Source organism: Puma concolor, chromosome A3 (genome assembly GCF_028749965.1).
Source record: "Puma concolor isolate L17-30 chromosome A3, mPumCon1.1.hap2, whole genome shotgun sequence".
NCBI classification, from domain to species: Eukaryota; Metazoa; Chordata; class Mammalia; order Carnivora; family Felidae; genus Puma; species Puma concolor.
This window is the reverse complement of record NC_141669.1, coordinates 130163675-130176204: the sequence shown is the minus strand read 5'-3', so window position 1 is coordinate 130176204 and position 12530 is coordinate 130163675. Positions and strand designations below refer to the sequence as shown.

The following is a 12530-nucleotide window of genomic DNA, read 5'->3' as shown; positions in this document are numbered from 1 at the left end:
CCTCGCCAGTGCAGGTGGGCACCATCCCATCTGTTTAGGGCCCGCACAGGACAGTAGAGCAAGGGCCCATGTGCTCTCTGCTTGAGCTGGGGTATCCACCTTCCCCTGTCCCCAGACATCGGCTCCCCCGTTCTCAGGCCTTCGGACTCGGCCTGAATCACATCACTGGCTTTCCTGGTCCCCCAGCTCAGAGAGGGCAGACTGTGGGACTTCTGGATCTCCATCACCTCATGAGTCAATTCCTATAATAAATCTCCTCACATACAGATCTTTATATTTCCTATTGGTTCTGTTTTTCTAGAGAACCCGAATAATTTTTGTCTCCCTTCTTACTTGGCCAGATGGAACCACATTAAACCTTTGCTCATTTGCTTCCTTTTTCCAAGCGGTCCCCTTGAATTTCTGCATGGCCCTGAATCAACCCTACAGAGTTCTGCTCAGATGCTGCCTCTTCCAGAACCTCCTCCCAGATGCCACCTTCCAAAGCCGTTTCTCCCAGCGTGACTGTGCCTGTGACAGCGGTCCCCACACACTGCTTTCGGCACGGCTGTCCTCCACCAGTCTGCTCCAGCCTGGGGCCAGGACCCATTCCATACACTGGCTCTCCCTCGCCCTTCGAGGCCATCCCCTGAACCCACCTCCAGGTCACTCTTCACAGAGAGCTTTCTAAAATGCAAACCCGAAGGGGCGCCTGGGTGGCTCAGTTGGTAAAGCGTCCCACTTCGGCTCAGGTCATGATCTCGCGGTCTGTGGGTTCGAGCCCCACATCGGGCTCTGTGCTGACAGCTTGGAGCCTGGAGCCTGCTTCCGATTCTATGTCCCTCTCTGCCTGCCCCTCCCCCATTCGTGCTCTGTCTCTCTAAGAATAAATGAAGCATTAAAAAAAAAACAATTTAAAATGCACACCCATGTTGCCATGTTGCTGCCCCAAACCTCCCGTTAGTCCGAGGCTGGAGACAGAAACTCCTCAGCGTGGGCCACAGTGCCCTGAATGGTGTGGCCCCATCTATCTCTTCAGCTTCATCTTTTTGTTTGCCTGAAATATAATTCAAATGCCATAAAATTCACCCTTCTAATGTATACAATTTAAGGGGGCACCTGGCTGGCTCAGTTGGTAGAGTATGTGACTCTTGATCTCAGGGTTGTGAGGTCGAGCCCCACCCTAGGGGTAGAGATTACTCAAAAACAAAATCTTCTTTTATAATTAAAAAAAATTTTTTTTACATGTATTTATTTTTGACACAGTGTGAGCAGGGGAGGGGCAGAGAGGGAAGGAGACACAGAATCTGAAGCAGGCTCCAGGCTCTGAGCAAGTTGTCAACATAGAGCCCGATGTGGGGCTCGAACCCACAAACTGTGAGATCATGACCTGAGCCGAAGTCAGATGCTCAACTGACTGAGCCACCCAGGTGCCCCTACTTAAAAATAAAATCTTGGGGTGCCTGGGTGGCTCAGTCGGTTGAGCGTCCGACTTCGGCTCAGGTCATGGTCTCGAGGTCCGTGAGTTCGAGCCCCGCGTCGGGCTCTGTGCGGACAGCTCAGAGCCTGGAGCCTGTTTCGGATTCTGTGTCTCTCTCTTTTTCTGCTCCTCCCCTGCTCATGCTCTGTCTCTCTCTCTCTCTCTCTCTCTCAAAAATAAACATTAAGGGGCGCCTGGGTGGCGCAGTCGGTTGAGCGTCCGACTTCAGCCAGGTCACGATCTCGCGGTCCGTGAGTTCGAGCCCCGCGTCGGGCTCTGGGCTGATGGCTCAGAGCCTGGAGCCTGTTTCCGATTCTGTGTCTCCCTCTCTCTCTGCCCCTCCCCCATTCATGCTCTGTCTCTCTCTGTCCCAAAAATAAATAAACGTTGAAAAAAAAAAAAAAAAAAACATTAAAATTTTTTAAAAAAAGTATAATCTTAAAAAAATATACAATTTAGGGGTTTTTAACATACACGCAGAGTTCTGCAACTCTTACCACTACTTAATTCCAGAACATTTTATTACCCACCAAAGAAACCCCACACCTATTACCAGTCACTGTCCATCTCCCCGCCCACCTTCACCAGCCCCAGGCAACCATGAGTCCGCTTTCTGTCTCTACCCATTTGCCTATTCTGGACATTTTGCATAAATGGAATCATATAATCTGTGGCCTTTTGTGTCTCGATTCTTTCACTCAGCGTCATGTTTTCAAGATTCATCCACGCTGTACTGTGGGTCAGTGCTCTGCTCCTTTTTCATGGCTGAGTAATACTCCACCGCATGGACAGACCCCATTTGTTCATCCATTCACCAGTTGATGGACACTCTGCTTTCGGCTATGATGAATAATGCTGCTGTGCACATTTGCGTTCAAGTGTTTGTGTGAACATTCGTGTTCCTTTTTCTTGGGGATACGCCTCGGAGCGGGATTGCTGGTTCAGATGACGTTCTAGGCTTAACCTTTGTGGAACTGCCAGACCGTTGTCCGTGGCAACCGCACTATTTCACATCCCCACCAGCACCGTATTGAGGATCCCGATTCCCCACCTCCTCCTCCGGCCACATCTTGTATCACGCAGCCCCTGGCTCTCTGGGCGCTAACCCCGCAACTACCAACGTAGTTCTTACGCTGGCCTGTTTCCCTGTCCTCCAGAAGGAAGGTCTTGAAGATGCCTGTGGTTCCCACCTTATCAGACTCAAGGCCTCTTTGTCACCCCTGAAATGAAATTTCTCAATAATATAACCTACCTAGCTGTACCAGGAGAACATGTACACGGAATTCTCAAAGTGTAAAATAAAGGAGAGTAGAAAGTAAGGGATAACAAAATCATTCCTGTCGTAAGGCTGGAAGTCCTGGTGAAGTCTCCAGGCACTGAGCTCAACAGGTAGGTACACTGTGATGGTGACAGCTACAGGTGCAGGTGGATCTAGGTGTGGGGTGCTAGCCAGCCACGTGCCATGAGCATGCTGAGTTTGAACTGTTGCCAGAGCTGTTCCTGCAGAATGGCGGCCAATGTGAATTCCCAGGCAAAGCAAAGTTCAGTCTTCTCTCAATTTACACAGTGAAAGCATCCCAGGAAATTCAGTACCATAAAAACCGTGTAAAAAACACTGTTTGTTTGGGGCGCCTGGGTGGCTCAGTCAGTTGAACATCCGGCTCTTGACGTTGGTTCAGGTCATGATCTCGTGGTTCCCGGGTTCGGGCCCCATGTCGGGCTCCGGGCTGACGGCATGGGGCCTGTTTGGGATTCTCTCTCCCCTCCCCTGCTCATGCTTGCTCTCTCTTTCAAAATAAATAAATAAACTAGAAACACAAACAAACCCCACTCTGTGTTTGTACGTAAAACAAAGTTGGGCTCCAGGATTACCTCACTAACCCAGCAAACCTTCTGGGCCTCCTCTCACCAGGCGAGCTCTCTTTCCGGGCTCCCCATCCTACTTCTTCACGGCAACGGACACCATTTGTGCCCATACGTTCACATTTTCTTTTTGTGAAAGTCCGTGGCCCCCGCTAGACAGGGACCCCACGAGGTCTGGGTTTGTGACCTTCTCATCTCTGTGTTCCCAGCCCCAAACGTAGTGCCTGGTACTCAGATGTTTCCTGAACGAATTCCTGTCTGATGGCGTTCTTGTCCACTTCGTCTGTTGTCCTGAAAGTTCTCAGAACACGGTGCCAAACTTATCTGTGTTGCCAGTGCTAATGAGGGTTCCTTTCTCATATGGAAAACAATGATCAAATCTTTAAAATGCAGACAGAAGCGAAATTACCACCGGGCTACCAGCGTCCTTATAAGTGAGCTGAGGACATGTTACGACACACGCTTCCACGAATCTTCCAGAAACTGCTGTGCTAGAGACATGGTCATGGGAATACACTTTACAGCTGTGGTTTCAGTAAAGAACTTTCATTTTAACTCTGTTAACAATTATTTCCATTCTAGCTGCTATGTAACAAACTATCCCGGAACTTAGTAGCTTAAAGCAACAAGTAAGGTGGTCGTTTCTCCCCGTTCTGTGGGGTGGCGGGCTGGACAGCTGGGCCGCTGGCCTTCCTGGGCTCACTCGTGGGGCTACAGTCATCTGACAACTCGACTGGGGCTGGAGGGGCTGAGGCGGCCTCACCCACACGTCCAGCAATGGTCTGTCAGCAGAGGTACCGTGATTCCCTTCCACACGGACGGCTGTCTTCCGGGAGGCTAGCCCAGGCCTCTTCGCTATCTGTTGTCTCGAAATTCCAAGCAAGTGAAAGCAAAGGCAGAAAGCACAGGGTGGAGGCCTGGTTCCGAAGCTGGCGGACCATGACCTCCGTCTCATTCTGTCAAAGCAAGTCACAGTGCCGCCCAGATTCGAGTGGGTGGAGACACAGGCTTCTAGACGGAGTGGCATCAGTGCCCTGCAAAGGGCAGTGGACCCAGGGAGGCATCCTCACTGGGGGCCCTTGCTGTCATGACCCACCACGACGCTCCCCCCGGAGCACACTCTTCTTGCTCCTGGCTCTGGAATCTGAAGGGCAGCGCTGGCTCTCTTACTGAGGGAGGTCCCCTGGGACCCCGGGTCTCCCCTTGGGACTTGGCATCCCCTTCCCTGGCCCTGGAGACGGAGGTGCAGAAGGTAGAGATGAGGCTGAACGTCTTCTTTTCCAGATTTTGTGTGGTTTGATTTGGGGAGCGGGGCCTTATTTTTGCTTTGGTTAGGTCCTGATATCATCTTATTCTCTTGCCACTTGCCTTCTCTTCCAACTCAACTGAAATAAAAGGTTGAGTTAATGGAGCATCCTGGCTAGTGGTTCCGTGGATTTTACGACAAAAGTTACCTACGGGTTGAGAGCTCTGATTCCGGAGCAAGACTCCTCGAGTGTGAACCTTGGCTCTATTACTTGCTGTGGGACCTTGGGAAAGTGACTTCATCTTCCGATGCCCCAGTTTCCTCCTCCCTGACATGGGGATCATGACGCCCAGGATGAGGCCATGGCAAGGGTGGAGTGAGGTGGTCCGTGCAAGCCGCTGGAGAGCACCGGGTCAGGGCCCTTGCACACAGGTCAGCCTTCTGCCATGGATGGGCTTTTTTTTGGGGGGGGGGGAGGCGGAGGCTTAACTAAAAAAGCCGTTTATAATCTCAGTACGTCCACGAAAGAGTAAAGCCAACATGTGCATGCCTCCTGCTCATAACTGCGCCTCGTTTTAGCCCTATTACGAGGTATTTGTGCTTTCGGTATAAATTATAAATCTAAACACATGCAGGGTTTGTTTTTCCCCCAAAGCAGATTCCAACCAGCATGAAACCAGCCAACCCAAATAAATTGTGCACTTAAGTCCATTGTTTCCAGCAACATGTAAACTGTTGGGTTGTGGAGATTTGCTTTGAAGAGGGTGCCCCATTAGTGCGCCTAGCATCAGGGTTCAATTTAGGCAGCGCATATTTGAAGAGTTTACTAGAAGTTTGTGGCAAAGAAAGACACGCACGGTCGGGGAGGGGGGGCAAGGGGCTCTTATCAAATTGTACAGGATGCATTTAGGCGGTGTTGTCGTAAAAGCACAAAACAAAGCAACAGCCCTGAACTCAAGGAGACTCAGAGAATTCCTCAGCTGGGGAAGTCATTCTGGGAATGCAAAGATCGCTTTCAATGTTATGTTTGTAAGGAAATGACAGTCACCAAGTGGAGAATGTCAGGTCCTCTGAGAAACCCTGTGGGCACTCACGTGCAGAACACTATTTACTTAACTGGAGTTGGTTCTGAAAATATTTGACTCTGGAGGGTCCCAAAGGGAGTGTGCAGGGTGTCTGGGATTCTCTTTCAGGTCAGGACTCGGCCTTTGCTAATCCCCTCAGCTGATAAAGCTGCAGTCTTCAGGGCGAATTCATTCCTCTGCTGAACCGAGGTTTATGGCCCTGGCCGAGGCCAGAGCAGGACCCTGTCATTCTAAAGGTTTCCCCAGCCAAACAGAGCCGCCGTCGTCGTCTATCTGATGAACTGGTAGTTTGTCACAGTGGAGCAGAGGTGCCTGGAGTGAGGAGGAGTGTGGAGAAGCCAGGGAATGAAGGATCTGGATATTTATCTCCAGGAACCTGACATTCTCATCAGTGCTAAAGGTTGACAGGGCTGACAGAGCAGGGGGATTCTGACGTCACTCTCAGGAAGGTGATGGATTTCACCAAGCAGGATGAGTCTGGGGGTTTGTTCTTTCTGTTAAGCTCACATCCCCACTTCCTGAGTGGGAGACCCTTTCACCACCCCAGATTTTGTCCCTGCTAACTTCCAGGATGCCGGGGCATTGATGGCAGTCATGAGTCCAAAAGGGCTCAGACAGGAGTGAGACCACCTGGGCCCCAGTCTGGCTTCTTCCTGAGACCTGGACAAATGGCTGAATTCAGCCCTAAGTCACTGAGCACCTATGATGCTCTGGGCACTAAGTATGTAACGGCACAATGGCTGTCCTGGTCAGGACGGACCAGGTGGAGAAGGATGACGAGACCGGCAATCTACACACTTTCCGCATAGTGTCTCATGCTTCCCAAGTTTAACATGCATGTGAATCACTTTGGGGCCCTGGGAAAACGCAGGATCTGGTTTGGGAGGTCTGGGGCGGGACGTGGGACCCTACTAAGACGCTCTAGTCTGCTGGTCCCTAGACTGCACGTTAAGCAGCAAGGTATTATTTCATCTAATCCTTAGAACAACCCACTGAGGCAGTATGGTTGTTCCCATTTTACAGATGAGGAAATAGAAGCCTGGGGAGGTCGAGTGGCTTGGCCAAAGCCACGTGTACAGCTGGGAACGGAGGAGCCGCGACTGGACCCCAGGGCCTGCGTGCTTCCATAGCTCTGCCACAAGCCGGTAAGGATGGCACCGGGAGGGGCTCCGCACCCAGATGGGGGCTCAGAGAAAGCTCTGGGAGACCGTGCCTCTTGGCTGGGTGCCAGCAGGTAAAGGGTTAAGGTACTAACTAGGTGACCGCCAAGGAGGGCCGAGGAGAGAAGCCCAAGGGGAGAGAGGGCTAGGGGGCTGGGGGAACCCGCAGGACAGGGCTGGCACCTTAAGAACTCTGATGTGTATTCTGTGTATTCAGGCACGGGGGCGAAGCAGGAGAGGGCTAGGAGGCTCTGCGGTGCACGTTTTTGGCTTTACCCGGAGGGCCCGAGAAGGAAGGTTCTCTGGAAAGATCACGTAACCTTTCTGTTTACTCATCCTTCCCTGGTGACACACTTCCTGGGGGGCATCTTTCTCAAAGGCACTGCCCCGCCCAGCACTTACTACCTGGGCTGAAATTAGCACTTGGGTTTCTATTTACACATCTGCCTCCTGCTAGAACATTTCCTCCTTATTCATCTCTGTCCCCGAAATACTCAGCCTGGCAAGTGGGATGGTAACACCTTGAGGGGAGCACAGACAGCGATGGAGAAAGAGTTTGAAGGTAGTGGAAATGCTGCACCATCTGGAAGGTGTGTGCCCACAGAGCCTGTAGAGGAGATTCTGGGACTGTGGGTCCGAGATTTTTCTGTAAGTTTACTTTTTCCCCTTTTCAAGTTGATTTATTTATTTTGAGAGAAAGCATGAATGGGGGAGGGGCAGAGAGAGAGAGACAGATAGAGCCAGAGAAAAAGAGAATCCTAAGCAGGCTCCCCACTGTCACCACAGAGCCTGATGCAGGGCTCGAACCCATGAACTGTGAGATCATGACCTGAGCCGAAATGAAGACTCGGACACTCAACCGACTGAGCCACCCAGGCATTCCCCCCCCCCCGCCCTGTTTCATATTTTGAGAGAGAGAGACAGTGCGAGCAGGGGAGGGGCAGAGAGAGGGGGAGACACAGAATCCGAAGCAGGCTCCAGGCCCTGAGCTGTCAGCACAGAGCCCCACGTGGGGCTCGAACTCATGGACCGTGAGATCATCACCTGAGCCGAAGTCGGCTGCTTAACCGACTGAGCTGCCCAGGCGCCCCACCATATGTACATTTTTAAAAACAGAATGGCAGACTGGGGCGCCTGGGTGGCGCAGTCGGTTAACCGTCCGACTTCAGCCACGTCACGATCTCGCGGTCTGTGAGTTCGAGCCCCACGTCAGGCTCTGGGCTGATGGCTCAGAGCCTGGAGCCTGTTTCCGATTCTGTGTCTCCCTCTCTCTCTGCCCCTCCCCCGTTCATGCTCTGTCTCTCTCTGTCCCAAAAATAAATAAACGTTGAAAAAAAAAATTAAAAAAAAAAAAAAAAACAAAAAACAGAATGGCAGAGTCGGGGTGGGGGCAGGCTCCTGGGTGGCTCAATCAGTTAGGCATCTGACTTCAGCTCAGGTCATGATCTCATGGTTTGTGGGTTTGAGCCCCACATCGAGCTCTGTGCTGACAGCTCAGGGCCTGGAGCCTGCTTCGGATTCTGTGTCTCCCTCTCTCTCTGCCCCTCCCCTGCTCATGCTCTAACAATAAATAAACATTAAAAAAAAACAGCATGAACTTATTTTTATCTGAGCCCATTAAAAATATTTAAATAAACTTAAAAAAAAAAAAACTTTAAAATTTAGGATAGTATTAGATTTATGAAAAGGTTGCAGAGAAAGTACAGAGAACTCTTACCCTGCACCCAACTTCTGATTGTTTCCCTTCTCGCTGACATTCTACATGACTGCCGTACATCTGTTCACAACTAATGAACTAATATTAATACGTTATTAACACTACTCCACGTCCTATTAGGATTTTGCTCGTCTTCCATTATCACTGGCCGAACACCATTCTAGCTAGATGCTGTTGGCTGCTGAATGACCCGAGCCTGAGGCCTGCTTTCTCTGTTAAAAAGGAAAATCAGTAAATGTTGGAGAGGTGGTCAAAGCTGAGACTTTCTCACAGGCCAGATGGGGTTGGAAGAACACTGCCAGAGGAGTAAAAGGGCTTTCCCACTGTGGGGTTCAGCATCGTGTCCTGCAGACTGTGTGTCTCCTAAAGTCGTCTTGGGCAGCCCCGAGCATGATCTCCCTATGCCACTCACTCTGACAGCCGGAAACGCCACGTCTGAGACCGCGGGGCTCAAACCCGGAGCTTCCTTCTGCACCGGAGGGTGACACCAGGGAGCTGGGTGCCCCTGGCTCGGAGATGGGCGGTACGTCTCACTCGTGTTCTCTGCAGTGACTCTGCTGAGTTCCCACAGCCAGGCAGGCACGTGATGAGAATTCCACCACCAGCATGAGAGGTGCTCCCTGCATGGGACATGAGGTCCGCTTGCCTGTCGTGTCCACGAGACGGGGCCCTGCGTGTCATTGGTGATGGGGGAGGCGACCGTCTTAAATCGACAACTGCCTGTTCAGCAGCCTTTTCTTTCCCTAAGGTCTGGATTCATCCCCGTCAGGTGTTTCAAAATGGTTTTCGTGTTTTAGGAGTTGGAGTCGGTGACGTTGTTTCCTGAAGCCAAGTTCCACACTTTCGAGTACTTTCCTTTCTAATACGTATCTGCTGTCCTCATTTCCAGGAGACCTAAGCCCCCTCCACACTCACTCAGCTCCTCTGCCCTTAAGGTAAGTCGCTGCTGGCTCAGGGGTCCCCGATCGAACTGGAGGTGATCACACTTGAGTGTTTGCAGAATTGCTGGGTTCGCTCCTCAGCGCTGTTGTTCATTTCTCGGCTGGCGCATTATAGAATTTTGAGTTAGTCCAAGGGGGCGCGTGGTTGGATGAAATCTTCTCCGCATATGGGTGTGGAAGAGGACGCTGCCTGGGACACAAGTAATACGTGAGTCCCTTTTCACAACCCAGTTTGGTTCAAATCCTTTAAGACTGATTTTCCAGGCTTGCTATGTGTTTCTGTAGTAATCCATTTTCAATTGTTTCCTATGACAAACTTTTTTTTTTTTTTTTAACAAACCTCTGCGTGCACGCCTCCGTATGCACCAGCCTAAGTCATGTTCCGGGTGGCGGCTGTTCGTTTATTTCTGGTTCTTAAAGGTCTTGGCAAATCCAAATTACTCTTCGGAGTATGTGTGTGTGTTTGTGGGGAGGGGTGGCAGTTCCTGTTCTTCGGGGGCTGTTTACTCCCGGCTCCTCCTCGTCTGCACTGGCTGCAGGGGGTAGAAGGGAGCCGAGGGGAGGCAGAGAGAAATCCATCTCTAGGTGTTACAGGCTGGATGGTTCCGCAGGGCCAGGCTCCTCTGCAGGGGTGGTCACTGGGGGCTTTGTTCCCGAGTCCATTCTCTGAGCCGAATCCCAAAGCTGATGTGCCAAGGTGACAAAAGGAACCCGCCTGTGTGTCTGTCGTGTTTGGACCCCACCCCCTGACCGGGACATCATCAAGTCTGTAGGAGTCGTATGTACACATGTAACAGGGGCGGCAGGGGTGGGGGCAAACCCTGAAAATGTTAGGCTGGAGGAAAAAAAAAAAGGAAATAAGGCAGTAAAAGGGGCGGACCGCTAACTCTAAAGACATAAAGGGAAAGGGCCAAGCTAATTTGCACCCTAGGAGAAGTGGGAGGTGCAGAGGGGACAATGGGACACCCGGGAAACAAGGAGCACAGGAAGGGGTGTGTGCAGGATCAGATCCGACAGACAGAGGGGGTCGCATGGGGAGGAGGGAAGAAAGGAGGAAAAGGAGAGAAAGCGAGGAGGGGACTTGAAAGTGGCAAGGTGAGAAGGGGAGGCAGAGGCAGGGGAGGCAGGGCCAGGCTGCGTCCCTGTCTGTTTGTGATTAGCACACAGCCCCGGCGCAGAATGGAGTAAACAGAAACTTCCAGGCGTCCCCACACCCCCCTCTGAGGCAAAGCAGAAATCAGATGCTCCGTGATTAATCGTGGAGAGTTCAGGACACGACCACAAGCGCTGTGCGGACTTGAAATTAGCTGCCTTTTCCCGTCCCCTTGCCAAGATGGGAGTGGGGGGTGGGACGTGAAGGGGTGGGGGCCCCGCCTGCTGGGGGCCAGCATGGAATCCTCCGTGGCAGAGCTCAGTGACACTGACGGGCAATCGGCTACATCCACGGCAGCAGGCAGCATCCGGGGAGAGCGGCCGGCCGGGGGGGCCCCAGGCGGGCTTCCTGGAACCCCGGCTCACGCTGCCCGCACCCTGACACGGGCCAGATAAGAGCCGGGCCGTGCTATCGGAGCCCTGCAGCGTGCCGTCCCACGTCCTGCAGCCCCACAAGGAAGCCTGGGGGACAGTGGGCTCCTCGGAAGCGACCTTCTGAGTGGCCAGTCTGGACTGGCTTCCCCGAGTCCTAGCTCGACTCTAGTCCTGGATGGGAACCGGCAGCCGACGCTCGCCTGGGCGGCAGAGAAAGCCAGGCTGCCTGGAGGAGGACGTGTGACCGGGCCTGAAAGTCCGTACCTGCTCCATGGTGAGTGCTGGCGTGTGGACCAGACGCTAGGGGGAGGTGAGGTGTGAGGAGGGCGGCCCCCCCCTCACACTCCGCCCTGGTGCTCCACCGGGGAAGGGAGGCTGTGAGGAAGAGGCGGGATGGGATTGCAGGGGCCGCTGTGTGGCCTCGGGCAAGTTCTCTCCCTTTCCCGGAGGCGGGCCTCCGTGTGTCCGTCGTCGCTGTCGTCGCTGACATGGAGTGGGTCGACAGCTGACCTTCAAGGGGCTTTCACTAGGACCGTGTCTCTGGTGTTATCTGCCAATGTCAGGCGCCGTGCTTGGCATTTGCGAAGCTCCAGCCCAGAGAATCCCCATGAGCCTCTGGTGCGCCTGGTATTATTGCCCTCGTTGTACACTGAGCAAAGAGAGGCTCAGAGAAGTGAAGTGACTTGCCCAAGGTCACACGGCTGGTCAGCGGCAGAGATCGGAATCAGGTCTCTGTCTTTCTGACTTGCACTTTCTGCTTCCAGTGGGCTGTTTCCTGATCTAGGGTTCTGTGATCTCCCCAGGAAGCAGGGGTGGAGGAGGAGGGGGTGTCAAGGGGAGCATTCCCTGTAGGAGGGGGGCAGGGAAGTCAGAGGAAGCCACAGGCTGAGCAGGCTGTACCTCCGGACGGTATGTCCGCCCAGGGTGGGGGCCCACGTCCTGGGATGGGCAGGGGCCCCCGGCTTGAAGGAAGAGTGCCCGGCACCAGGCGCTGTGCCCGCCACCCTGCTCCCCTGCCGCGGGAGGCTCCTGGGGGCAGGACAGGAGGGTTAGTATCAGGCAGGGGTGGAGAGGGCTGGGCGTGGGGAGAGTGGCACATGCCTCTACTGGGTTTTGTTCCAATTTTATTCTGCCTTTCCAAAAATCTGTTTCGAATCATTCTGGGCCCCCACTCCTCCTCTGGACGGAACAGAATTGTGAAACACATACAGCGCTTTCCACCGCCTCCCCTGGGGGAATCACATATTAATATTATCGCGGCTATTTGCATAGACATCCCCACAGCTGTGGCAGCGGCAGCCAGAGATAAGACACAGATAAAAGTCTCCGAGCGTCTCCCTGGCACGGAGGGAGGGACGGAGGGACGCATGTTACAATGACACAGCCGGCAGGTGGGAGATCCCACGGGGAACAGGCCTCCGGGCGGAGCTGGAGATCCCAGCACCATGATGTGGCCTCCTCTCCTCTCTTCTCTTGGAAAATTCCATCTTGCAGCACCTCTGGCTCAGGCCTCCTTCCTTTCAGCGACTGGC

General features: G+C 53.0%; 1 protein-coding gene across 1 annotated transcript in view; it reads left to right on the top strand.

The window, feature by feature from the left end:
- The first annotated feature begins 10553 nt into the window (after positions 1-10553).
- RIPOR3 (RIPOR family member 3) overlaps positions 10554-12530 on the top strand; it is a 77125-nt gene continuing 75148 nt past the window's right edge. Inside the window, exon 1 of the mRNA XM_086702477.1 lies at positions 10554-11272. Coding sequence (XP_086558603.1) covers positions 11270-11272 — 3 coding nt within the window. The 5' untranslated portion in view covers positions 10554-11269. The remainder of the gene's footprint in view (positions 11273-12530) is intronic.